Consider the following 25113-nt stretch of genomic DNA (forward strand, 5'->3'; position numbering starts at 1 on the left):
TATCTTGACTTCTTCATGATAGGTTGGGGACTTGGTGGCGAGTTGGCGGAACCTGGCGGCATAGTCCCTTACCAGCCGGGAATCCTGCTGTATGGCCCAGAGCTTCGTGCGGGCTCTCTACCCCTCCATGTGGTCCTCACATTGGTCTCGTAACGCTGCAATAAAGGCTTGTAAATCATACAACTCGGGGGTTCCGGTATCGTGAAGTGTCACGTACCATTCTGCTGCTAATCATTGTCCCCGCCTGGCCTTGCCTCTGGCCTCAGGCCTGGCCTGGCCTGGCCTGGCCTGGGGCGTGGTAGAGAATCGGTGAAAATCACCCCCTTTCCTCAAGCAGAAAGCATTATGTTATATTTTGTTTGATTTTTTAAGATCAGGTTTTATTCTGTTTTTGTTAAAATCCAATACAACGTTATAAAATGAGACATTCTGGGGTTATATTTGAGTAACTTTTGATGGTTCCATTTTTAAATGGGTCAGCTACAATACAGATATTCTCAAAGTGATAATAGGTGAACACATCTTCTCTTCATGAAAATTGCGAGTAATTTGGATCTTTTTTTCAGTCTTTCACATTAGAGTTCTACTTTGAGTCCAATGACTACTTTACTAATTCTCTTCTGACAAAAACCTACAAGATGAAATCAGAACCAGACAAGACAGATCCTTTTTCATTTGAAGGCCCTGAAATTATTGACTGTGAAGGGTAAGAAAATATTCTTAAAACTTTCAAGAAATACATATAATTAGAATATAAAATACATAAATAAGGCAAGTGTTATGTGCTAAAAAAGACCTTTAGGCAATGGCTTGAAAAACAATTTTCCGGTGATCTGACGAGTGGAGCAGTCCTTACTTCTGGGATATAGGTTTTCCTCTCCGAAGGCATGATCAATCAGCTGATTTTGATCCTAGAGGGGAGGGGCTTGTCCCAGGGATCGCCAGTCTTTCTAGCACTGCCTTCCGAGCAGGAGATTTTTGGCAGTGCTTTACTGAGTGCAGCAATCCTGGATGAAGAACAGCGTTGAGTTTGAACGGAAAGGGCTGTACTGCCTTTCCCCTCCCTCCCCAATATCACTTTGGAGCACTGGGAAGCAAAAGAGCTGGCAGCCTTTGGTACTCCTTGGTTCCACTGCCATAACTGTGGACTTCCACCAAGGTATCCAACTTTTGGGTTGGGAGGAACACCCCCCCCAATAGATGACCAGAGGGTGTGGTTTTGCATCTGTAGTAGCCTGTTACAGAGCCCGACACTCTCAACAACTCCCACAGGCTTGGGAGGAGTAGGCCCCAGCAGCAGCAGAGGAGCTGTTACAATCCTGGCAGCCCCGACTGAATTGCGGTAAGATTGATCCAGCAGGGAACAGGGGCTGCAAAAGTGAGGAGGGTAAGAAGAGCAGCAGAAGCCTTGGAGCCAGCTCATCCCAAATAAAGAGTCCTTTTTATTTCTCTTTCCTTCGGCCAGGAGTTCTGAGGTGTACTTCCACTTCACTTTAGCTTTCTCCTTTTGGCAGGAAAATTTCTGTTGGCAGGAATGTCAACAAAGGCAGGCTTATCCATCTCTAAGGCCTCAGAGGGTGTAGATTTGCCAAACTCCTTAGCCTTGACCTCCTCATAGGCGTTTCAACAGGCTAGGGAAAGGAAGAAAGTCCAGGGTCTGGTCTTACCAGGCGAGGATGCCAAAAAGAGAGAGAGCTAATGTAACATAGTGGTTAAGTGGCTGGGCTGCTGTACCAGCACTGCTGGTACAAATCCCATAATTGCCACAAGCTCACTAGGTGGCTCTGGGTAAGTCACTCCTCCCAGTCTGAGCTCCACAGCAGTATTGGAGGGATAATGATAATACTGCCCTTGTTCACAGCTCTGATTGGCACTATACTGCCTAGAATAGTGAGAGCCAATTTGGTGTAGGGGTTAGGAGCACAGGACTCAAATCTGGAGAGCCGGGTTTGATTACCCACTCCCTCACTTGACCTTGGGCTAGTCACAGCTCTCTGGAGCTCTCTCCGCCTCACCCACCTCACAGGGTGTTTGTTGTGGGGATAATGACATACTTTGTAAACTACTCTGAGTGGGCATTAAGTTGTCCTGAAGGCCGGTATATAAATCGAATGTTACTATGTTATGTTATTAGAAGAGCGGTATATAAGCACAGTTGTTATTATAACAAACCTACTGACATGGCTCAGGATGGAAATAAGGAATTCAAAGAGGTCCTAAAGGAGCATAGACACATAGCCTAGTGGCTGGATCCTCAGATGGACAAAAGGGGTAACCCAGTTTGGGGGGGGGCGTGATTCCAAGAAAGGAGAAAGGGACAGAATCTCTCCCCACCCACCCCTAGATCAAAGAGGAGCCAAGTGCCATAGAAAGCACAGCACTCCAACCTGAGGACTCAGCTATCTTATCCTTCCTCAGTTAAGGAGGAAGGGGCACTGTTAGAAGTACAGCATAGTCACCCTGATGTAAACAAGACTTTTCCCCTAGGAGCCGTATATTAGACTGCTCCTTAAGGTGCTGAGGGTCCTAGAGATTTCCCAAAAGACCAACGGGAAGGAGGAATCAGGCCTAGATTTCCCAGAGGGGTTGGAGAGAACCCCCCTCCCCAAATCGGGAACAACTCCCCTCCACAGAAGCCTTTTATGCCTGGGTGAAAGCTGAGTGGGAAGCTCAGGCAAAACCCAAAGCTAACCACTCTTTCTTTTTCTCTTATACAATGGTTCCAGAGGCTACTAAGAGGATCACACTTTCATTGGTGAATGATCAGGTGACCAGCCTGGTGGCGAATCTCATGTTGTCCATTGACATAGATAGTCTGCCCAAGGATTCCTGTGTCAGGTGGATCGAACTAGCTCTGTGCAGAAAGTTTCCACCACGTTTCTCAGAGAATTGGCAGTAGCTTTGCTCTTTGCTACAGATGCATGCATTCTGTGGGTTTTCAGATCTAACTGCAGTGAGCAGCAGTGTCCTCAAAGCTGAAGGATGGAACTAAGAAAATAGCCCTGGCAACAGCCTTTTCCGTGGACGCACTCTTAGGTGCTCTTCTATTGTCAGCAAGAGCCATGGTTTTCAGTGTGGCAGCCAGGCACAACATTGGGCTTAGGAACTGGGATGTAGACTCTTTGGCCCAAGCCTAAGTAACTGTGATCCCCTTCAGAGGCATCGACTTGTTTGGAGAAGCTCTGAGCAAATACCTGGTGAAGGACAAAGAAAAGAAGAAAGTCCTTTCCTCAAAAAGAAAAGAAAGAACTTCGAGAAAGAGGTTTCAGTCCTTTTAAGAGTTCAAGAATCCTTCCTACATGAGGTACACCAGATCATTCAAGGGAAGATAGCAGACCAAACATCAAGAGGGGGGTAGTCTCTCCTTCCTCAACAAATCCAGTTGGAATACCAAGGGGCCGAAGAAGAGAACCTCCGTGTGACGATGCTGAGGTGGCAGGTATGATTGGGATTGGAGGGTGCTTACAATGCTTTGCAACCCTTTGCCAACAGACAGTAAGTGATAGATGGGAGTTGATTACAGTGACCAATGGGTATTTTCTGGAATTCAACTCTGTGCCACCTGGGCTTTTCCTCCAGATCCAAAAGAATTGGCCAAATAAAACATCAGAACAAGAAAGTTTGGAATGGAAATGCTCAAGTCTGTCATCACTGCCATTGAGAAGGGAGAATTTCTGCCTTCCATCGAACTCAAAGTCACTTCCAGTATCAGGCTCTGCCTTTTGACCTGAAAGCATCACCCAGGGTGTTCTCTAGAATCCTAGTAGCCCTGATAGCACATCTGAGACTGCACAGAGTGGCTCTTTTTTCTGTATTTGGACAACATCTTGATCATGGTTCTATCCCTGCTACAAGGAGTGGAAGAGGTGAAACAGATGGTAGGCTGCCTGCGGGTTCATGGATTCATGGTCAATTTTTTTTTAAAAGCAGTTTTCCTTCCAACCCAGTAAATACAGTACCTGGGGGTATGGCTCAAGACAGAGTCTGTCACAGGAAAGGCAACAAAGATTCGGATGATGACATCCAAGGTCTTAAGCAACCAGGAGTTGGAAGTGATGCTCCTGGCTCAGCTGCTGGAGATGAGGGTATCCTGTCAGGATGTCCTGTAGTGGGCAAGGTTCTAGGCCCATGCACTCCAGAAATTCCTGTTACCCTACCAAGATGTGATAGCACACAAGAAGTCTAAGATAGTTTGAGATAGGTCTAAGATAGTTTGAGGTCCAGCAATCCGCAAACAGGAGATCAGCAGGTGGCTGGACCTTGTCCAATTCTACAATGGCATCCCACTCGGAACCAAAGAGAACAGTGATGACAATGGACACAAATCTGTGGGGCTGGGGAACCCATGCCCAGGCAAGAATGACATATGGCAACTGGTTGAAGGAGAGAGGATCAACAGTATAAACCTTTTGGAGATCAGAGCCATCAGACTGAGTTTGTTGGAATTGTAGGATTTTCTTACAGGTCACCACATGGTAATACAAATAGATAATATGACAGCCAAGGAATATGTGAACAGGCAAGGAGGCACTAGATTCAAATCACTACATGAAGAAGCATGCATTACACTGTTAAAGGACATAAATATAAGCTACAGGCATTTGCTGATGATTTAATGTTCATACTAGAAGATCCAACGGACTCTATAAAGCAATTAATGCAGTATATTAAAGAGTATGGTGCAATGGCAGGAATGAAAGTGAACTATCAAAAGACAAAAGTTATTACAAAAAACATGACCTCAATACAAGAAGAACTAACTAAATCGACAGGATTTCAATTAGAAAAGAAAGTGAAATATTCGGGAGTATATATATATATCTGCAAAATGTAGTTCACTGATGAAAGACAACAATGTGAAATTACAACAAGAGATCAAAAAAGACTTAGAGAGATGGAAACATCTTCAAATATCATTTATGGAAAGGATTACAGCCATTCTACCACGCCTCATGGGAAGGATTACAGCCATTCTACCACGCCTCATGTTTGTATTCTAAACTATTCCTATTCACATTAATCAAACCTTTTTTATGGAACTGAATAAGTTAATCTCAAAATTCATCTGGCAAGGGAAAAAAACGAGAATTAAATTTGAAAGCACTTCAAGACTTTAAGGAAGATGCAGGCTTTTCACTCCCAGACTGGCAAACATATTATAGAGCATGCTGCTTGGTGTGGATGAGAGAGTGGATTATGTTAGATAACCTAAGACTGTAGGCAATTGAAGGCTGTGATTTAAAGCTAGGCTGGCACACATTTGTCTGGTACGGTAAAGCTACTGCACGTAAATATTTTAAAAATCAAATAATAAGAAAATCTATTCTCTCGGTATGGGAAAAGTTGTACCACTAATATATACTGAAATGCCACAATGGGTCTCCCTCTTGGAAGCTTTTACACAACTGAATATATGCTCAGCAGATAAAATTTTTAGATACAAAGAATTACTGGATGATAAAGGGTCCTTAAAAACAAAAGAAGAATTGATAAAGTTAAATATTAACTTAGACTGGTGGTCAAGAGTACAGATTGAGTCTAGATAGCATAAAGATAAAAGCTTGGGGTTTTTTCATAAGGAACAAACTGAATTTGAAAAACTCTTATATGCTTCTGATGAAAAGCTGATTAAAAAGATTTATGTATTTTTAATGCAGATGAAGGAAAATGAGGTCGTAAAAAGTTGTAAGATTAAATGGGCACAAAACTTGGGATATGAGGTCGATTCAGAAAAACGGAATAAAGTATGGAAGGTTAATATGAAATTTAAAGAGAATTTATATAAATTTTTTTATAGATGGTACTTAACTCCAGATAGACTGGCTAAAATGTACAAAAATACTCCAAGTAAATGTTGGAAATGTGGAGAATGTACAGGAACTTTTTATCATATGTGGTGGACCTGTAAAGTGTTACGTATATTTTGGAGAACGCATACCGTACTGCATACAGTATTACAGATACTAATACCTTTTAAGCTAGAATTGTTCCTGTTAAACTGCATCCCTGACAAATTTAATAAAGATCAGAAACATTTTATAATACATTCAGTTACAGCAGCTAGAATTTTATTAGCATTTCACTGGAAACAACAAATAATACCAACTCAAGAAGAACTACTGGGAAAGCTTATGGAAACAGCGGAAATGGATAAATTGATGATGATATTAAAAGGGAAAATGGAAGAAGAATTCGCTGGACCCTGGACACCGTTCTATAACTGGCCCCCCACCTTTGGCGTGGGGGGGTTCTCCCCACCATTGCACTTGGTTAATTTATTTCATTATTGTTTTGTATGTTGATTTTAGTATTGTTGGTTTCTTGTTTTTATTGATTTTAACTTGTTCACCGCCCAGAGCCCCTGAGGATGGGCGGTATATAAATTGAAATATAAATAAATAAAAATAAAATTGCTAATAAATATAAAGATTTGAATTTGCCAAGAATGTAAAAGGACCCAAATGTTTTATCATTAATAGTATATTTTGTTATTAAGAATGTTTAATGATATAATGAGCATTGCTGTAAGCAGGATATTATCGATATATTTACCTTTCTTTCTCTCACTTTTCCAACTATACTCTATGTTCTTATTTCCTCTCTTTTTTCTACTCGATTAGCCATCTATTTGAAAACCAATAAAATATTTTTTAAAAAGAAACGTGCATTACACTGAAATGGGTGGAAAATCACCTCGAATCTCTAAAAGCAATACACAGAGCAGGCCAGGACAATTCCCTGGCAGACTAGCTAAGCCGGAGAGTGATGGACCAATCGGAATGGATGCTATCCAGAGAGATTTTCCAACCAGTCTGCCAGAGACTTGGCAAGGCGGAGGTTGATCTATTAAAAAAATGATCAAAACTATCAGGTCCGAAGATACATTTCAAGAAAAAGAAACCCTCAAGCCATAGGAGTAGATCCTTTGAGTTGTGAGTGGCCTCCACAACTCCTGTACGCTTCCTCCCTGATACAGCTATTGCATTGAATCATTCAGAAGATCATAGAGCAACATGCAGAAGTAGTTCTCATAGCCTCTTAGCCTTCATAGCTAAGAAGGGCATAGTTTCATGACCAGTGCCTCCCACTGAAGGAGGACCTGGTACTGCAGGGAACAATACTACACCCTCAACCAGCTCTGCTAAACCTCACACCCTGGAGGTTGAGGGTGAATAATAGGGTTAGTTTATGAAGAAGACATAATTAGTACCATGTTAGCTTCTAGGAAGAATTTCACATAGTCTATAACAATAACTGGCAAGTTTTCCAGACATGGTGCATAGATAGAGGCATGGAACCCTTACTGGTGCCGGTTCGGGACATACTATCCTTCCTACAAGAAAGGTTAGATAAAAGTCTTAGCACCAGCACCCTTAGACGGCATGTGGCAGCCTTCTCGAAAATTAGGGATTCTAGGAAGGGAAATTCTCTAGTGCATGATCCTCATATCAAACGATTGTAAAGGGGGACCTAATTGTTGAATCTTCTGCAGATTCACTGGTTCCCCTCGTGAAATCTTAATCAGGTATTGAGAGGATTATCCAGAGACTCCTTTGAGCGTATTGCCTCATGTCCTCTAAAGGGATTAACCTTTAAAACCATGTTTTCTGATGGGAATCACATCGGCTAGACGAGCATTGAAGCTACAGGCACTATCAGTAGATAGGGAAGTAAGCATTTTTTTTCAAAATGACAGAGTAATATTACGGTCTGAACCAGCCCTCATTACAAAGGTGAGCTCCACCCTTCACAGGATGGTAGAGATAGTTCTGTCTTCCTGCCCTAATCCGACCTGTGTAGAGCCATGAGCTTCTACTTGGACAGGACTAAACAGTTTCACAAGTCTGAGACAGTATTTGTGTCTTTCAGAAGGTCCTTCTTGGGACAGAGAGTGTCCATTTCCACGCTAAGCAGGTGGATCGGGATAAATCTGGCATATAAAGCCATCTGGAGATGCCTCAAGACATCACACCACAGTCACAAAGGAGGGCAAGCGACAGTAGCAGCCCGTAGATCCTTTTAGTCATTAGAGACGATCTGTAAAGCAGCCACATGGAAATCAGTGTGCTCACTCACCAGGCACTACAGAATACATAAATTGGTCTCTGCAGAGGCAATTTTTTGCAGGAGGGTATTACAACACACCCTCTAGGCATGGAAGCTGGATGACCCACCCTGGGGCACACTGCTTTTTTATGTCTCAGAAGTAAGGATTGCCCCACTCCTAGGACCACCATTGAATGGAAGATTTGTTTCTACTTACTATGAAGCTTCCTTTCTTGGTAGTCCAGGAGTGGGGCAGTCCTATCCACCCAAGTTTTTTGTGGGAGGGTCTTCTAGGATTTGCTGGAAAGTTAGAACTGTAGTCTTCCTCCCACTGGTGTCAGGGGAAGGATCTTATTATTTAAAAAAAAGTTGAGTGGAGTTGTTTTCTCTCTTGGTATTGTTATGGAGAGTCAAGGTTTGGGAACAAGCTGGCGATCTCTGGGACAAGCTCCTCCCCTCCGGGTTCAAAATCAGCTGACTGATCCTGCCTTTGGAGAGGAGGCACTATATCCCAGAAGTATGGGCTGCCCCAGCCCTGGATCACCATGAAAGGAAGCCTCTTGGTAAGTGAAAACAAATTTTCCATTCCCTTTGGTGCTTGGGGAAAAATTGTCACCCCATCACCCATTGGTGTGTGGGGTCCTGCAGGGGGCAATACTCTCCCCTTTACTGTTTACATCTACATGCGCCCCCTTGCCCAGTTGGTGCGAAGTTTCAGGCTTGGGTGTCATCAATATGCAGATGACACCCAGCTGTATCTGATGATGGATGGTTGGCCGGGCTCAGCCCCAGATGTCCTGCGTTTGCAGCCGTGACTGATTGGTTGAAACAGAAACTGAACCCAACAAAGATGGAGATCCTGTACTTGAGCCACAGAGGACTGGATTCGGGACTCCGGCTTCCGGCCATCGATGGGGCACAGCTTGTGCCAGTTCTGAGGGTTAAGAGCCTGGGGGTGATCCTAGATGCCTCCCTGAAAATGGAGGCACAGGTCACAGCGGTTGTCAGGTCTTTTTTCCACCTGTGGCAGACAAGGCAACTTGTCCCTTACCTGTCTACCTGTGACTTAACTACAGTAATCCAGGCAACAGTCATCTCTAGGTTAGATTACTGTGACTCGCTCTACGCGGGCCTACCCTTGAGCCTGACCCGAAGATTACAGCTGGTGCAAAATGCGGCAGCACGTATCATTATGAAAGCACCAAATAGGGTGCATATTACTCCAATATTGCGCAAGGTGCATTGGTTGCCAGTGGAGTATGGGATCAGGTTCAAGGTCTTGGTATTGACCTATAAGGCCCTGTGTGGACTGGGGCCAGCGTACCTGAGGGACCGTCTCTCCCCGTATATTCCCCAGAGGACCCTCCAATCAGGAGGAAAGAAATTGTTATCAGTCCCTGGCTCCAAGGAGGCCCACCTGGCCTTGACTAGAGCCAGAGCTTTCTCAGTCCTGGCTCCTACCTGGTGGAACACTCTGTCTACTGAGACCAGGGCCCGGCAGGATCTACTATCTTTCCACCGGGCCTGTAAGACAGAGTTGTTTCACCAGGCTTATGGCTGAGGCTGGGCCTCCGCTGGCTGGAGGATATAACATCTAACCCCCTCCCTATGAGAGCTGCCCACCACTGTTCTTAAGCTGCTGCTATGTTCAATTGTACTGTTGCATTATTTGTTTTTAACTGTATTGCCACCATCAGGAAAAAGAGTGCTGCTATTTTTTATATTTTTGTATGATGCTTTTAAATGTTTTATATGGAATGTTTTAAATGTTCTTAATGCTGTTATCTGCCCTGAGCCTGCTCGCGGGGAGGGCAGAATACAAATACGATAAAATAAAAAAAAGTAGTACAAGTGGGGGATGGGGGATGAACCAGATGGTCACAACTGACCCCATTAATCTAGAGGAATTCATGAAATACAAAGTTGTATAGATTTGGCACGATGGCTTTTATGGTTTTTTTTAAATCCTATGATTCCAGAATACTATGCAACACCATTGGTGGACCAGAGGTTTAAGGGCTTTTTTCTGTTCATCAAAGCTAACTTCCCCTTTTTTCATAATGGACTGGAATAGTTTGTACTACAGTAATACAAAAAAAAACCCCACACAGCACCCTTATGGGAGAAAATCTTTGGTCTGAAAAGGACCAAAAAGTGAGCTTAGCTTTTTCCTATTAATATAATATAAACTTAATTCTTTACTTTCAGATGTACTATTGACTGGAAAAAAGGAAAAAATGTTACTGTTAAAACAATAAAGAAGAAACAGAAACATAAGGGGCGAGGAACTGTTAGAACGATTACTAAACAAGTACCAAATGATTCATTCTTTAACTTCTTCAGTCCAATAAAAGGTAAGCTTGTTTAAATTCTTTCCTCATTTGATGTACTCTTCAATTTTATTTATTTAGTTCATTTTTATTCGGCTCTTGCTCAGGGGAACTTAGAGCTCCCCCATTTTATCCTCACAACAATCCTGTGAGGTAGGTAAGGCTGGAGAGAGTGATGGCTCAAGATTAACTTGTAAGCTTCATGTCTGAGTAGGCCATTGATCCTGGCTCTCCCAGATTCTTCTCCATTACTCTAACAGCAAGTGTATAACGTTCGTTCATAAGACTATATATGAAGTCAGAGTAATTCTACCTTGTAGACCCCAGAAAGTTTACATTAATGTTAAAATCACTTGAATATCTTCTGTCGCCTGCCTATTAAATATAGAGTGATTTTGTTTAGGACTTTGAAGAAGAATGTTAATGGAATTTTTTTCCTCACCACCTTCTTTCCTTTACAATCACTATTGGACATTTTGACAGGGAAGGAATTAACCAATCCTCAATTTAGGTAACTGGCAGTACAGGTTAAACTCCCCCCTAACTCTTCACTTAAAAATTTGCAATATTGTAACTACACACTTCAGATTTTTTAACAGAAATTAGAATTGCAGCTGATGTTAAACAAGAATTGGGGAGTCCTATCTTCAAATCCATATTCAGCTTCAGAGATCATTGAGGGAAGCCAGTCTTTCTCTTAGCCTAACATATTTCACAAAGTTGATTTAAAGATGAAGTGGATAAAGGGAGAAGCAAGTTTCAGTTTCAGTCTTCTGTGCAATTTCGTATGGGACTGAGCATGCACAGGTCTGCTGATCAGTAGGTTCTACAACTAAAATTACTCTAGAGGGCATCTGCCGCTTCCCAGGGCAATGCACGACTTGTTTCCCACTGAAACAGCCTGCTCTCTGGGAGGAGAGATCCTCAGTTCCTCTTTTGCCACTGGTTGGAGAGGTTCTGCTTAGACAATCTTCCATTGACTTCATTCTTCACATAGATAAAAAAGAGAGAGAGAGAGAGATGGTCAGGATGGCTGAAAAAACCTTATTTAAAAAATGTACTCAGTGCAGTACAAAAGGACTGTGACAGATGGGTACACTCTTTGCCTCATCTGTTTGGGAGAGGGGCTAATCTTAGCTTGTGCAAACACTGCCAGAACTTCACCCCTAAGGCCAGAGTGAAAAGAACCACCATTCTTAAGGCCACTTTGTGGGAATGGGCATTATGGGTGTGGATAGTCCATCTAAAAAATCTGCTCAGTCCACTGCTCTGGCGGAGCTCACTGATCAACAAGATCTGACACCAGCTGTCGCACTCTTGGAGGCTTCAAGCTCCTCAGGTCCAACTGCACTATCTTGGATTTGGAAACATCACTCGACTTCGAGTGTAATGAGCTCTTTGGACCTGACTCCATCTCGGATCTTCTTATCGGCCTTGGGCACTCTGAGACCTCCAGCAACATCTTGGATTCGATAACACCACTGAGCTTCAACCACTATAAGCTTTGACAGCTTGTTGGATTCAACAACTTCCGAATCTCTAGTGTTTTTACATCGGAAGGTCTGAAGCCGGTCCATGACACCTGCCTTTACAGACCTGCTCTCGGCTCCTAGCCATATAGAGCATGGGTCTGAGGGAACTGAAGTGCCAACTTCAGAAACTCTGGAGCCACCCAGAAAGAAAACCAAGTCTAAATAAAAGCACTCCAAACATAAGAGGATTCTCACAGGATGCAGGTTATAGACTTGGAGATCAGGAATCTGGAAGTAGTGGAGACTTCACATACCCCTTCTTCTCATATACAGGCTCTTGCTCGATTTACTCCTCAGAAGAGGAAGGGAAATTGCCCCAAGAACCCTCTTACATGGCCCTTAGAGGGCACGAAAAAATCTCACATCAAAGCTACGATGCACATAAATGTCCAGTGTGCTATCATGGAGCACCTCTGCCTTTGGGAGGTGACTGTGGCGCGCCATACAGAGCAGAATCTGTAGGCCCCACATCTGATCTTACACAGCCCTGGAGCACACCATCAACAATACTCCATTTCAAAGTCATCCATGGCATTTCATCTGCCTGATTTGGATCCAGAGCCTGATTTATGAGAGCAGAGCCCAAGTCTACCATCTCAACTGTCACCAGATAAGATTGGGAGAAACGGAACCTGTTTCTCCCATGGATGACTTCCGACTGTACACTGAGCAAATACTCCAAATGGCAAAATACTTAGACATAGTTGTGGCTTCTTCCAAACCATGACTCAAGGACAAAATACTACAACATCTCTATTCTGGGAACCCAACCAACATCACGTTCCCAATGATTGAGGGGTTCTTGGACTTGATGACCACACTATGTCAGAAACCAGTTTCTATTCCCCCTACATCTAAGAAGGCTGAAGGACTTTATAAGACCAAGGAGGACAAATGTTCTTTTCTATTTAACTATCCTCCTCCATAATCATTAGTCACAGAGGAAATGCAGTCAAGACATAGGAAAGGTCACCATTCTATGCCTGCTGACACAGAGGGAAAGAAGCTAGATAGCCTGGGACAAAAAGTCAGTAAGTCTGTGGCCCTCAACATCAAAATTGCTAATTACGCTACTATTGTGGGGGCTTATCAGAACTTCCTTTGGATTAAGATGGCTGTCAGAGGACCAGAAAGTCATAGTCATAATGATTAGAGAAGAGGCAATCAGGCTTTCCAGGCAGCAGATAAATGCCAGAAGACACGTAGCCAATTCCACCACCAGGGCCCTAGCTTCGGCAATAGTCCTTTGGAGGTATGCATGGCTCCGATCCACAGCTCTACCTATTGAGACAAGAAGCAGAGTGGAAGATCTGCAATTTGAGAGAGAGACATTATTCTCCGCAAAAACGAACAAATATTTAAACCAAAAGTGAAAGGATCAGCAAACCACAAGATCCTACAGAGCATTACTACTCTCTCAGCAGTTGAGTTCTTGACCTTTCTTCAGGCAGCAGCTGTATAGGGGTCACTATCCCAGATATCTTTATCAGCATCAGTATCTACACAATCTCCCAAAATCTACTGGTCAAGGGCATTATTGAAGGCGTAAGTCTACTCGTAAATCGAGACAAAGTGTCTCATTAACAGGAAGCAAGGATTCGAGCCTAAGTCAGAAGCAATTCTGACTAGCTCAGGAGAAACCTATAGTTTTTAGTGATAGACTAACCCACTTTTACGCAGCCTGGTCGTCCATCACCTCAGATGTTTGGGCACTAGAAGTTATTAAGAGTTGTTGCGATAATATAGATTACAGCACATTTTACTAATCAATATTAAGCCAATACATAATAATGGCTTGTATTCTGGGTGAACTTTTAAACTTTGCATGAACTGTCTGTGTGTATTTTCAGAGTGTTGGGTAATAAAAACATGCACTTTCATCTTTTGACAGCTAATTAAAAATAGTGGACTCTACCTAGATTAATATTCTTTTATCAGAAAACGGACCAATAGTGATCTAGTAACTCATTTCTCACAGATTTATAGCTTTGTTTTGCAAGTTGGCTATAATGTCATTTTTTGGCTAATTAGAAGGTTATGCACTAGAAATTATGAAGCATCAAACCAATCATATTTATGCTATTTATGCTGTTATGGGAAAAGATCTTAGATATTTACATAAGATAACCTATAAAACATGCAAATCTAGATAATGGGTTCTGATTGGAAGAAATCTCATGAGGATTTAGGTGAGATTTTTATCTTTGCATTGTAGGCTATGCATTTCATAGAAACTGATTATTTTAAACTTAAGAGTTTATTAGGAAATGTTAGCAAAGTTAATTCTTATTGCCTTTCTGCATTCTGTTTTTGTAGCATTTATACTAATAATCTCATATTTTCTAATTACTTGCTTCATTAAAAAACTAGGATACATTTTCAATAAAATAAAATAAAACTCTCATGTCTGTGTCCTTGATGAGAAGCGGCAAAGCAATAAAGAACCTTTTATAAATAAATGTACTGATAAGCAAATGGATAAAAGACCAACTTTGCTTGACAGGTCTTGAACTAATTGCTGAAGCTGTCCGAGAGAAAAGATCAGTCTTTTCTTTGGAATAGTGGAAGCTTAGTTAAGACTCAGGCAAGAGAGCCTGTTACAGAGTGGTTATGAAATTGAGTTTAGCAATTCCCAGTTTCTTGAGTCTTCCTTGTAAACCTACTTGAGATATGTTACCTAGGCTGGTGAAAGAATTGTCAGCGCTGCTAGAGAAGGGAGCAGTACAGTATACTGGGGTGTTACTCTAGGTTTTTCTTCATCCAAAAGAAGGACGGGGGGTGGGGGCGGCGGTTTCAATCCATATTAGACCTGAGGGACTAGAATAAATTAGTCAGAATATATAAATTGAGAGTGGTAACACTTAACATGGTATTGCAGTTGCTACCCCACAATTTTTGGTTTGCAGTCTTGGACCTTAAAGATGCTTACCTTCATATCTCCAGCCACACTTCCCACAGAAAGTTCTTAAGATTTCAGTTTGGGGAGACCACATATCAGTATCAGGTCCTACCATTCATGCCCTGAGAGTATTTACCAAATGCATGCCTGTAGTACTACACCTGAGAACTAGAGGGTTGAGATGGGCATGAAACGAACCATGGAACAAAATTCCGAACAGAACGGCTGGTTTGTTTTCAAAGAAACGTGTTCCATGGATCCGCGTTTTTACTGAACAAACAACTTTTCCTACTGTTCCTTTCCATTGCTGGTTCAGGAAGCCAGACACTTTGTGTCATTCAATCCATCGCCCAGGCAATGATGGCAGTCTTTTGGTTGCCCCCAATCTGAGGCCTCCACGCTTGATTGGCAGCTGACCCTGCGAACTAGAGAGCTCCCACTCTGGCCCATCCAGCCAGGAAAAGGGCCAGCCACTCAAAGTACCTGCCAGCAGACACTCCAGTTTTTGCCACTGCAAAGAGAAAATGACAGGAAAAGGGACCCATGGATCATGCCTTTCCTGGGGTTCATTCTCTCTGAAACTTGGGGGGGGGTCTTTAGAGGACAGTGAGGACTATGTCCCCTGCAATTTGGTGGGTATTGGACATTGGGAAGGTCAGTTTGTAGCCCCTCAAAGTAGCTTCCAGCAGACACTCCAGTTTTTGCCACTGTGAGGAGAAAATGACAGGAAAGGAGGGACCCATGGATCATGCCTTCCCCAGGGTTCAATCTCTCTGAAACTTGGGGGGTCTTTAGAGGACAGTGAGGACTGGGTCCCCTGCAAATTTGGTGGGTATTGGACATTGGGAAAGTCTTGTTTAGTTTGGCTATGAGCGTGAAGGTGCCCGTTCTGGGCTCCCTCGAACTAGTTCGGAACTGGCTCAAGTTTGGCTAATTCATGGTTCATGTTCCGTGAAAATGAATGAACCACATGGTTCATTTTTCCCCGTTCTGTGCCCATGTCTACTAGAGAGTGTTCAATTTACCCAAATTTGGACAACTGGTTAATTTCTGCCCATTCTAAGGAGGTCATAGAGGAGTACATAAACCTGGCACTAGAGACATATCAGCACCTGGGATTAATAGTTAATCTTAAAAAATGCAACTTCAATCCCTCCAGAGAAGTACTATTTATTGGTGCTTTACTGGACTCTTCTTTAAATAAGGCTTTTCTCTCCCTGGAGAGAGCACAAAAACTGAAAGTCTTAGTCAAATCCGTAACAAACTGTAGATTCCAATCAGCCCTAAACATTCAAATGCTCCTTGGACTGATGCCTATGACTACAGTGGTGATTCGCCTAGCAAGACTGCATATGAGGGGTGTACAACTTTGGTTTTTATCTGTCCACAACTCCTCCATATACTATTAGAATAGAAAATATTCCTTTCTCAGAAAGGTAGTTAAGTCACTGTTCTGGTGGTTGCTAGATCCTCATCAATTTAAAGATGCTCAGTTTGGCTCTCCAAAGATTGCAGCCACGGTTACTACTGGTGCCTTGATGGAGGCTTAGGGGTGCACACTGTAACCATCTCACAACCCTCAGTACTTGGTTGAAGAGTGAAAAGAGTTTACGTATCAGTATATTAGAAATGAGGGCAGTTTGTTACACGCTTATCTCATTTGCAGATATTTTGCAAAACAAACACATCCAAATACTTACGGAAACTGTACCACAATGTTCTCCTTAAACAAGTAGGGAGGCACTGCCTCTGGGATTCTTATCTGGAATCCATGGCAGTTTGGGATTGGGCAGTATGACAATGTCTCACTCCAGGCCATTCACATTGCAGGGACATCCAATATTATGACAGACAGGCTGAGCAGGCTAGGTTTCTGCATTCATGAATGGTCTCTGAAAAAGTTATGCATACAGCCAGTTTTCCAACAGTGAGGTTTCCTGGACATAGACCTGTTTGCAACAGAGGAGAAGAGAAAGGCTCCATTGTACTGTTCCAGAGGGGGAGTGGACTCAGGGTCCCTGGAAGATTCTTTTCAGTTAACTTGGCAGAGGTACCTGTTCTATGCCTTCCCACCCATACCCCTCATATTTCGCACCATCGGCAAAGTAAAGATGGAAAAGACAGAGTGTATAGTAATAACACCATTCTGGCCATGTCAAGCATGATTTCACAGATTGTTTCTACTGGCCAAGGGCAAATTCCAACACTCAGACTGACGGCATGGCTAATTCTGCACTGGGTGTTCTCCTTCAGGAGTACAGAAGTTATATTGAATGCTAGAAAACCTGATACTGGGAGATCTATGCCCATAAACGGGATAAATTTGTAGGTTGGTCCAGTAGGAGAGACCTTGATCCATATATATGCCCGTTAGTCTCTGTTCTGGAATACCTTTTGAGCCTTAAACATGCTGGGTTTTCTTTGTCTTCCATCAAGGTATATCTGCCTTAATGTGAGTTTTCTCACATTATACATCTGAACTATTCCTGAAAGGTCTTCAGAACATGTTTCCCCCAGCAGCTTGAATAGCACCTCTCTGGTCATTGCAACTGGTATTAGTGACATTGATGATTAAACCATTTGAACCACTGGCCACTTGTCCCTTAAAACTCCTTTCAATTAAAGTAGCATTCCTGGTAGCTATTACCTCTGGCAGGAGATTAAGTGAATTAGCGGCACTATGCATGGGTTCCTCTTTCCTAAAGATCAATACATAAAAAGTGGTGCTAAGGACCTAGCTTGGAATTCTTACGAAAGGTAGTTTCCAAATGTCACAAGTTACAAGAATTAATACTGCCTGTATCTTTCTCTTACATCCAAAGCAGAGACCCCATACGCACAGCGACCTATACTCGTTCATTTAAACGGTACAGCATCGTTTAGATTCAATGTCTAACTTTTTGTTTCTCATGCAGGCACAAATAAAGATGATAAGTCCACTTCCCAAGCCATTGTTAGATGAGTAGTTCAAGCTATTAAGTTGTATTCTCAACAAACTGACTTACCTTGTCCACTGGGAGTTCATGCCCATTCCACCAGGTCACAGGTGTCTTCAGCAGCCCTGCTCAAAGGTGTGTCTCTACAAGACATCTGTAGAGCTGCAACATGGACTTCAGCTGATACATTCATCAGGCACTACATCCTAGATGTGCATAACAAGAGAGAAGCAGCCGTGGGTTGCGCTTACCTGTAACTCTTGTTCATTGAAGTGTTCTATGCAGGTGCACATACTATTCCTCCTTTCCCCACCGTATGCTCTTCACTACTTACCTGGAGAGTCTGGTGGCTAAGGAGGAACTCAGGGTTGGGGCCGTTGCTCCTCTCAGAAAGCAGTATGTTTTGGCAGGAAACAAGTTGTACATGCGCTTTGGGAAGGGGCAGATGCCCCATAGAGGAATTTTAACTGTAGAACCTACCAATTGGCAGGCATGCACAGCACATGTACAGTCCCATGTGCGCCTGCACAGAAGACCTCAGTGGAGAACTGTTACAGATAAGTGCAACCCTATTTTTTCAGTCAGTGTTAACAACAGCAACCAAACAAAACTGAAAAAATGTGATGCATGTAACTAGAATTTTTGCTCTGTAAATTAAAACTTCCAAATCTTCTGTAGCAAACCTTGTTCTATGCACTACTGGAAAGAAACACCTTACCATGTTTTCCATAAATCGTATTCAGGTAAATAGTAAAGAATATGTTATGCCTTTGGAGTTCCAGAGGTGTCAGTTTTGTGAAAGGGTATAGTGAAAGGGGCAGTTTGTGAACCCGTGATGATGGAGCTGAGTAAACTGTTCAACTAAGACTGATCTTTTTAGGCATGATCCAGTCTGGAACATTTTAACGTGGCAGCAAATGATGGCTAGACTCCACTGGTTACTGGCTTTTTCAGCTCAAAAGCAGTTTGGTGATTTAAAAGCTTTTTAAACAGTTCAGGTGAAGGGATTAGTTCTCTCATCTGGTATCTTATCTCTTGAGAAGGGGAAAAACTTGCAGTTTCACTGAAGTAACCTACAAATTAATGTGTCCAAGCTAATTCCAGGAAGCTAATCACACAAGCTTGGGATTTAAAAAAAAATAATGCTGAAATTATTCTCTGTCAGGAATCAGTGTTGGCATGTTCATTCATACTAAAATCCACAGTTCTGTAGCTAGAGCCAAGTTGTATGGACCTTTCTGTGGTTTAATCTTGTAGGTCAACGCCACTGTATAGTTACATTTGTATTTATTTAGAACATTTACGTACCACTTTCCCCATCTATATACATTAAAAGCATCTCACAGTAAACATTTACCACAATACTTAAAATACCAATAAAATCCAATTTGATTGAAAAAAATAATCTGGAACATGTCTCTTTAGTGTTTTGGGGCCTGTAATTATGGGCCCACAGATTTTTCCAATGGTAGTTCATAGTTCAAGGAAGGCAAACAAGGAACCTGCTGCAAGTCCCCACTAATCAAACCTCAGAAAAAGCATCACTCCCTGGACAATTTTGGAAAGCCGTCTGTTCATCTGATAGAGGTGATGTTTCAGGTATTTTGGACCTGATCTGTTGAGGACTTTAATGGTCACATCAGAATGATAGTTAGCACATTTTAATTTTAATACACCTTTGAGCAAATAAATGAAAGTAGATTATTTGAAAATGGAGATACTGTAGCTCTCCCAAAGCATCAATACTCACATACGGCTAACACTGGGCTCAGACTAGAGTAACTCTTCTTAGAATTGCATTGTAAAAATGTTCCAGGTGTTAGACTATTCACATGGTTTTCACACTAGAACTTGCTGGTGAATTGGGACTGGCTGTTTAATCTCTCTCTCTCTCTTTTAGTTTCAGGTGATGGAGAAACACTGGTAAGTTTTTTAAAAATATATCCATTTTCAGCCTTTACCATTAGGCAGGTTAAGATGGACTGCCTCAAGTAGCAGTTTGGGGGGAGTATGTCATTAAAGGACATCAGCTTGATTGTTGATTTCATTTATTTATTTGGTTTTGTGTATAACATCCCATTGGGGTGCCATTTGGTACCAGAATGTCTGAGATGCTCTTATGCCTACAGTATTTGTACTCTTTAGTTTCTGAGCCAGTGCTGCATGCTGGCAGAGACAGTCCCACATATGGGAATGCATGCATACAGTTTTTTATTAGAAAAGTTTTTGGTAATGTCTCATTCTTGAAAGATGAAGGTCACTCCAACATTATGATATGTATATATAGAAGAGATGCAAGACTTGGCAGTAAAAGAAAAGTTAACCTTTAATAGTTGAGGTGCAGGATTAAAATTTGACTGTTTGGTTAGCACATCTGGAACTATATTAAACTACTATAGACTGTAGTTGATGTAATCATATTGTACTTTTTAAAAACATACTCCCCCCTCCCCCTTCTCTCCTTTTTTGAGACAGCTGTACTGGTTGGAGTGTGTGTGAAAGGGAAAGCTGGAATTGAGGATCAAGTTGTTTTGTAATATGAAAATCTTAAAACTACAGGTTTTTTTTTTTAATTAACTGAAGACTTAAACATTTGGTCTGTCCAGTGCTAATAAAAGCTTAATTTTGTCTTTATGCTTTGCCTCCAAATTCTGTTTGAGTTGGTCTTGAATCATTTAAGGAAATGTAGATACAAACTTATGGCCTTATGAAGACTTAAGCTTCAGAGCGCTAGTTTAACATTCCCTTGTAGTAATTTTCTATGCTTCTTGCTCTTAACTCCACAGGATGAAGATTCAGAGTGTACTTTAGCTATAGACTTTGAAGTTGGGCACTTCTTCCGTGAAAGAATAGTGCCTCGTGCTGTACTCTATTTCACAGGGGAAGCTATAGAAGATGATGATAATGTAGGTATACTTAAAATTTCCTTAACTAACCATTAGATGACTAAAACTTCTCTTTTTATTTCTAGTAATGGTAAATTTGTGTTAATATAAAAGAGGATTTGATGTTTTCTTAATGACAACATAGTTTTTATTCACAAATGGTTGAGTTCTAACTGGATAATTGATTCTCCCATTGTATTTTGGGCTTGCTTTGTATTTTAGGTGATGGAGGGAATTAGACTTTATGCCATGAAAATTCAGAGGACTCACTTGCTTTCATCTTAATCATAATACTTAGGATTTAACAGCGTTCCAAGCTCCATATCTTGGTAATCTTTAGAGCAACCTTGTAAAATAAGTCAGTATTGTCTATGTACTATACAGAAGGAGAGGAAGCTGAAAAAATAATGCTCGCTATTGAACCTAGCAAAGGCTGAGATGAGATATGAACTAGAGATCTCACAGCTCAGTCCCTTAGTCATTATGCCACTCCAGCTTTAAGGCAACCATATCCTGTGAGCTCTTTCCCGTGTTTACATAGATGCCTTCTTATCAAGTCCTAAAGAACAAATAGAGATGGAGTGAGTTATATTAATACTCCAGATTTTGGACAGCTGTATAATTGTGGGAATTCTACAGAAAGGTTAGCTTTTAAACAGCCCTGATTTACGTCTGTTATTCTCTTTAATTCCGTGTTAAACAAATGAAGCAATTCAGATTAACCATTGGTTGTTATCCTATCTTTTATCAAATTTATTTTATTTATGTCATTTATAGTCACCTTTCTCACTGAGACCCAAGGTGGATTACACATAACATAACTAGATCTGTTTTGTAAACATATAGGATTTTATTTGCTACTCAGTTGTGGCTTCCTGAAACCAAGTATGCGCATATACCCTCTTTCTCAAGCCTCATTAAATTAAATAAAACATGGAGAAGGTAGGCTTTGGTTAATTCATAAAATGCAGTTGATGAAGTATAGAAACTTTGTATACAATCTGGTATCATCGGAGGTCTGTTTGCAGAACAGAGCTGTGCTACACTGCAAAACACCACAGCCTCTAGGGTTCTGGGGACACCCTAGGAACAGTGCTGAATGTGTTGTAGTGGGAGAAGGTTACTTTTAAAATACACCTCTTCCTGTGCTGGTGAAAGTGACTATCTGTTGGCAGGGAATAGCATTGGGTCCAACTATATATTTCAGTGCTTCAGCAGTGTGTATATAAAAGTATTTCTGTGTAGTTGAGATCTTGAAACCATAAAGAGTACAAAGAAACAACATAAAATGCATATATTCATATAAATGCTAATATTTTAAGTGTGTAATCGGACCTAAAGAAATTCTTTTCTCTTAGTTTGAAGAAGGAGAGGAAGGAGAAGAAGAGGTGAGTATTAGAACACTTAACCAAGTTTTATTTTTGCAAGCAAGACTGGTCAAATGAGTTTTCTGAAGAGCACAGCCTGCTGAAAAATCAGTGAACTTCAGGCTATGTTGCATTCTTAACAAGTTGGCCCCTTTAGGAGTGTGGATTAAGACTGGGCACCATACAAAATGTTTGTTCTGAAATTTTATTTACTTTATAGCTCACCTGATATTCATGATGGATTACATGTTGTAAAACAATGCAGTCTAATAGCATGAGATCCAGTAAGCAATGTAATGCAACTAAGATTACAAGATTAGGAAAAATGAAAAAGGTATCAGGCGCAGCATGTAAAACAACGCATAAGATGGAATTATAAAAATAAAAAACAACGCTGTAAGAGCAAGAAATACATATAATAAACAGTAGCCTAGGCTATAATCCTATTCCTTAATACAAGCATTTTCCAGAACCTTTCTATTATACTAGACCTGTTCTTTTTTTTAAAAAAGCCCTTTTGAGCAATCTGATTTTACAGTTTGCAGAATGACAAAATTGTGGGAACCCTTCTGGCCTCCTGGGTAAGCCATTCCTCAAGAAGGGGAGCATGACAAAGAAAACACAATCTTGCCCATTTGCCTCGTGGCAACTTCAGAATTTTTTGCTCAGATGAGTGAAGCTGTTGTGGCAGAGCATAGCAGGCGAGGCGGTCCTGGAGTTAATGATTTTCCAAGGTCATGAAGGATTTTGTATGTGATAACCAGGACATTGGACTGAACCTGGTAACTGATAGGTATATCTGGAGAGCAGATATTAATATGCATGCCTTTCCAAGCTCCTAATAGTAATCAAGCCACGATACTCTGTACCAGCTGGAGTTTCCAGCTTGACTTCAAGGGCAGATGCATATAGAGTGCATTACAGTAGTCTTGAGATCACTGTGGTATGGATCCATGTAGCTATATCAGCTGAGTTGAGTTAGAGAGCCAACCTCTGGGCTAAATGAAGATGCAGCTGCAGTAACTTGGTTCCCTAGTGAGTATAACTGCCAGGCTCTTAACCAAGTCATCAGGGGTCAGCTCAGTCCCATCAGATATGGAGAAGCACAGTGTCCTTTCAAAGCCTCAGACTTCCCAGCAATATTATTTCTGTCCCATCAAGATTCAGGTTCCATTTGTTCACTCATAGCCATTAAACCACAGCAGTCAGGCAATGGCTCAAGACTTCTGCTCCATCACTTGGAGATCTGGATGAAGAAATGTAGAGCTGAGTGTCATCAGCTGTGACAGACAAGACTGGCTGCAGCTTGGCCTCTCCTGAGAGACAGCCAATGGGAGTGGGTGGAATACTGGACCAATGAGAGTTGTAACAAACAGAGAATCCTCATGGGAGGGAAAGGACCAATAAGTACAATTGAATCACACTAAATGCGCATTGCTGTACCTCATTTCAATGTAATTTCTAAACACAGGGTATAACCAAGAAATATCAAAGTCTTTTTATGCTGACACTCATGCATTATAACGGTTCTGATGTACAGAGCAATGTAAATAAAGTCCGGAAAAATCCAAATGTAAAAGTCTCATGTGTCTTCTTTCACACGTTTGAAAAGAGAAAAAAACCTTTAATGTTGTGCATATGTGCTTCTTTCTTGAGATTATATGTATATCATACATGGATGAAAGCATTCAGCAGCTACACGCTCAATCTGTGACCGGCTGATGGCTCAGATTTCGTAATAATCTTCATCAGGAGCGTGGCTTGTTCATAACCATGTAGTATAAAGAAATACTTATAAACAGAAACGTTGGCAACAGAACCTCTGGCAACGCGCCAGAGAAGATACGGCCGCCGCAGTCTGCGTTCTGTTGCCAACATTTCTGTTTATAAGTATTTCTGTATACTACATGGTTATGAACAAGCCACGCTCCTGATGAAGATTATTACGAAATCTGAGCCATCAGCCAGTCACAGATTGAGCGTGTAGCTGCTGAATGCTTTCATCCATGTATGATATACATATAATCTCAAGGAAGAAGCACATATGCACAACATAAAAGGTTTTTTTCTCTTTTCAAACGTGTGAAAGAAGACACATGAGACTTTTACATTTGGATTTTTCCGGACTTTATTTACATTGCTCTGTACATCAGAACCGTTATAATGCATGAGTGTCAGCATAAAAAGACTTTGATATTTCTTGGTTATACCCTGTGTTTAGAAATTACATTGAAATGAGGTACAGCAATGCGCATTTAGTGTGATTCAATTGTACTTATTGGTTCTTTTGCTCCCGTGAGGATTCTCTGTTTGTTGCTACTTGTATATGGAAGGTGCCTGTGGTTGTTGTTGGACCAATGAGAGTTAGCATCCATTGGAGGGAAAAGGAGGCTTTTGGGTTGTTGCTGAGAGAAGGGTTTTTGGCTCTAATGAAGGAAAGCAGAAAAAGAGAGCTGATTACAAACCTTTGAAACATTCTGTTCTGTTCACTCATGTTGCATTTTGTTCCTTTTTGTTTTGTTTAACCCTGGCTAGCTTGAAATGAGCTGAGGGGGGAAAAGACCCCCCCCACACACACACACACAAATGCTATGAGCATGTTAAATGGGCTTAGTTTAACTGGTGACAGTGTATATATAGGGAAAGTAACCTCTGAGTTCCCTTTTCCCCAACAGCCCTGTGCTGTAGCTGGGTGAGGGGAGGTAAATAGAAGGAATGGGCTGCCTGGAAGAGGAGATATGGGACCTGGTGTTGGGTCAGGGCTCTCTGCCTGCTACACAGGCAGCATGTGGTGGACTCCCAGCCTTTAACTGCCTGAAAGCCCCAAACCTGTGGAGGGAGGTTTGGGTTGGGTGGCAGGGAGTGTGAAAGGCTATAGTCTACCGCCATATCAGCATGTTAATGACAGTTAACTCCCAAACCACAAATGATTTCTCTTGATGTCTATAAATACAAACACAGTAAGAGACAGTTTTCTCCAGTGCTATTTGGTAAAAGATTCTAAGCAAGTAGCATTTTTTTATATAGTGAGAACTCATAGCAAAGAATCATTTTTTATTTTTTTTTTAAACAAAAAATTAAATTAGCTAAAAGTAGTTGGCTGGTTAATATAGCCTTT

The 25113-nt window shown here is 41.6% G+C and overlaps 1 protein-coding gene across 6 annotated transcripts in view; it reads left to right on the forward strand.

Annotated features, from left to right (window-relative positions):
- The window catches only part of NAP1L4 (nucleosome assembly protein 1 like 4), an 80050-nt gene that overhangs the window by 28089 nt on the left and 26848 nt on the right, over positions 1-25113 (forward strand). For 5 of the 6 annotated variants that reach the window (XR_008596535.1, XM_054971692.1, XM_054971689.1 and 2 more), the window contains exons 9-13: positions 567-706; positions 10255-10400; positions 19644-19666; positions 20530-20649; positions 21987-22016. Coding sequence is in view for 4 of the 6 variants with exons in the window: in XM_054971692.1 (XP_054827667.1) it covers positions 567-706; positions 10255-10400; positions 19644-19666; positions 20530-20649; positions 21987-22016 (459 nt within the window). In the remaining 2 variants the exon portion in view is untranslated. Of the gene's footprint in view, positions 1-566; positions 707-10254; positions 10401-17722; positions 19667-20529; positions 20650-21986; positions 22017-25113 lie in introns of those variants that run through there. The other variant, XR_008596536.1, reaches the window with a different exon arrangement.

The sequence above is a fragment of the Eublepharis macularius genome, chromosome 2, assembly GCF_028583425.1.
Source record: "Eublepharis macularius isolate TG4126 chromosome 2, MPM_Emac_v1.0, whole genome shotgun sequence".
NCBI classification, from domain to species: domain Eukaryota; kingdom Metazoa; phylum Chordata; class Lepidosauria; order Squamata; family Eublepharidae; genus Eublepharis; species Eublepharis macularius.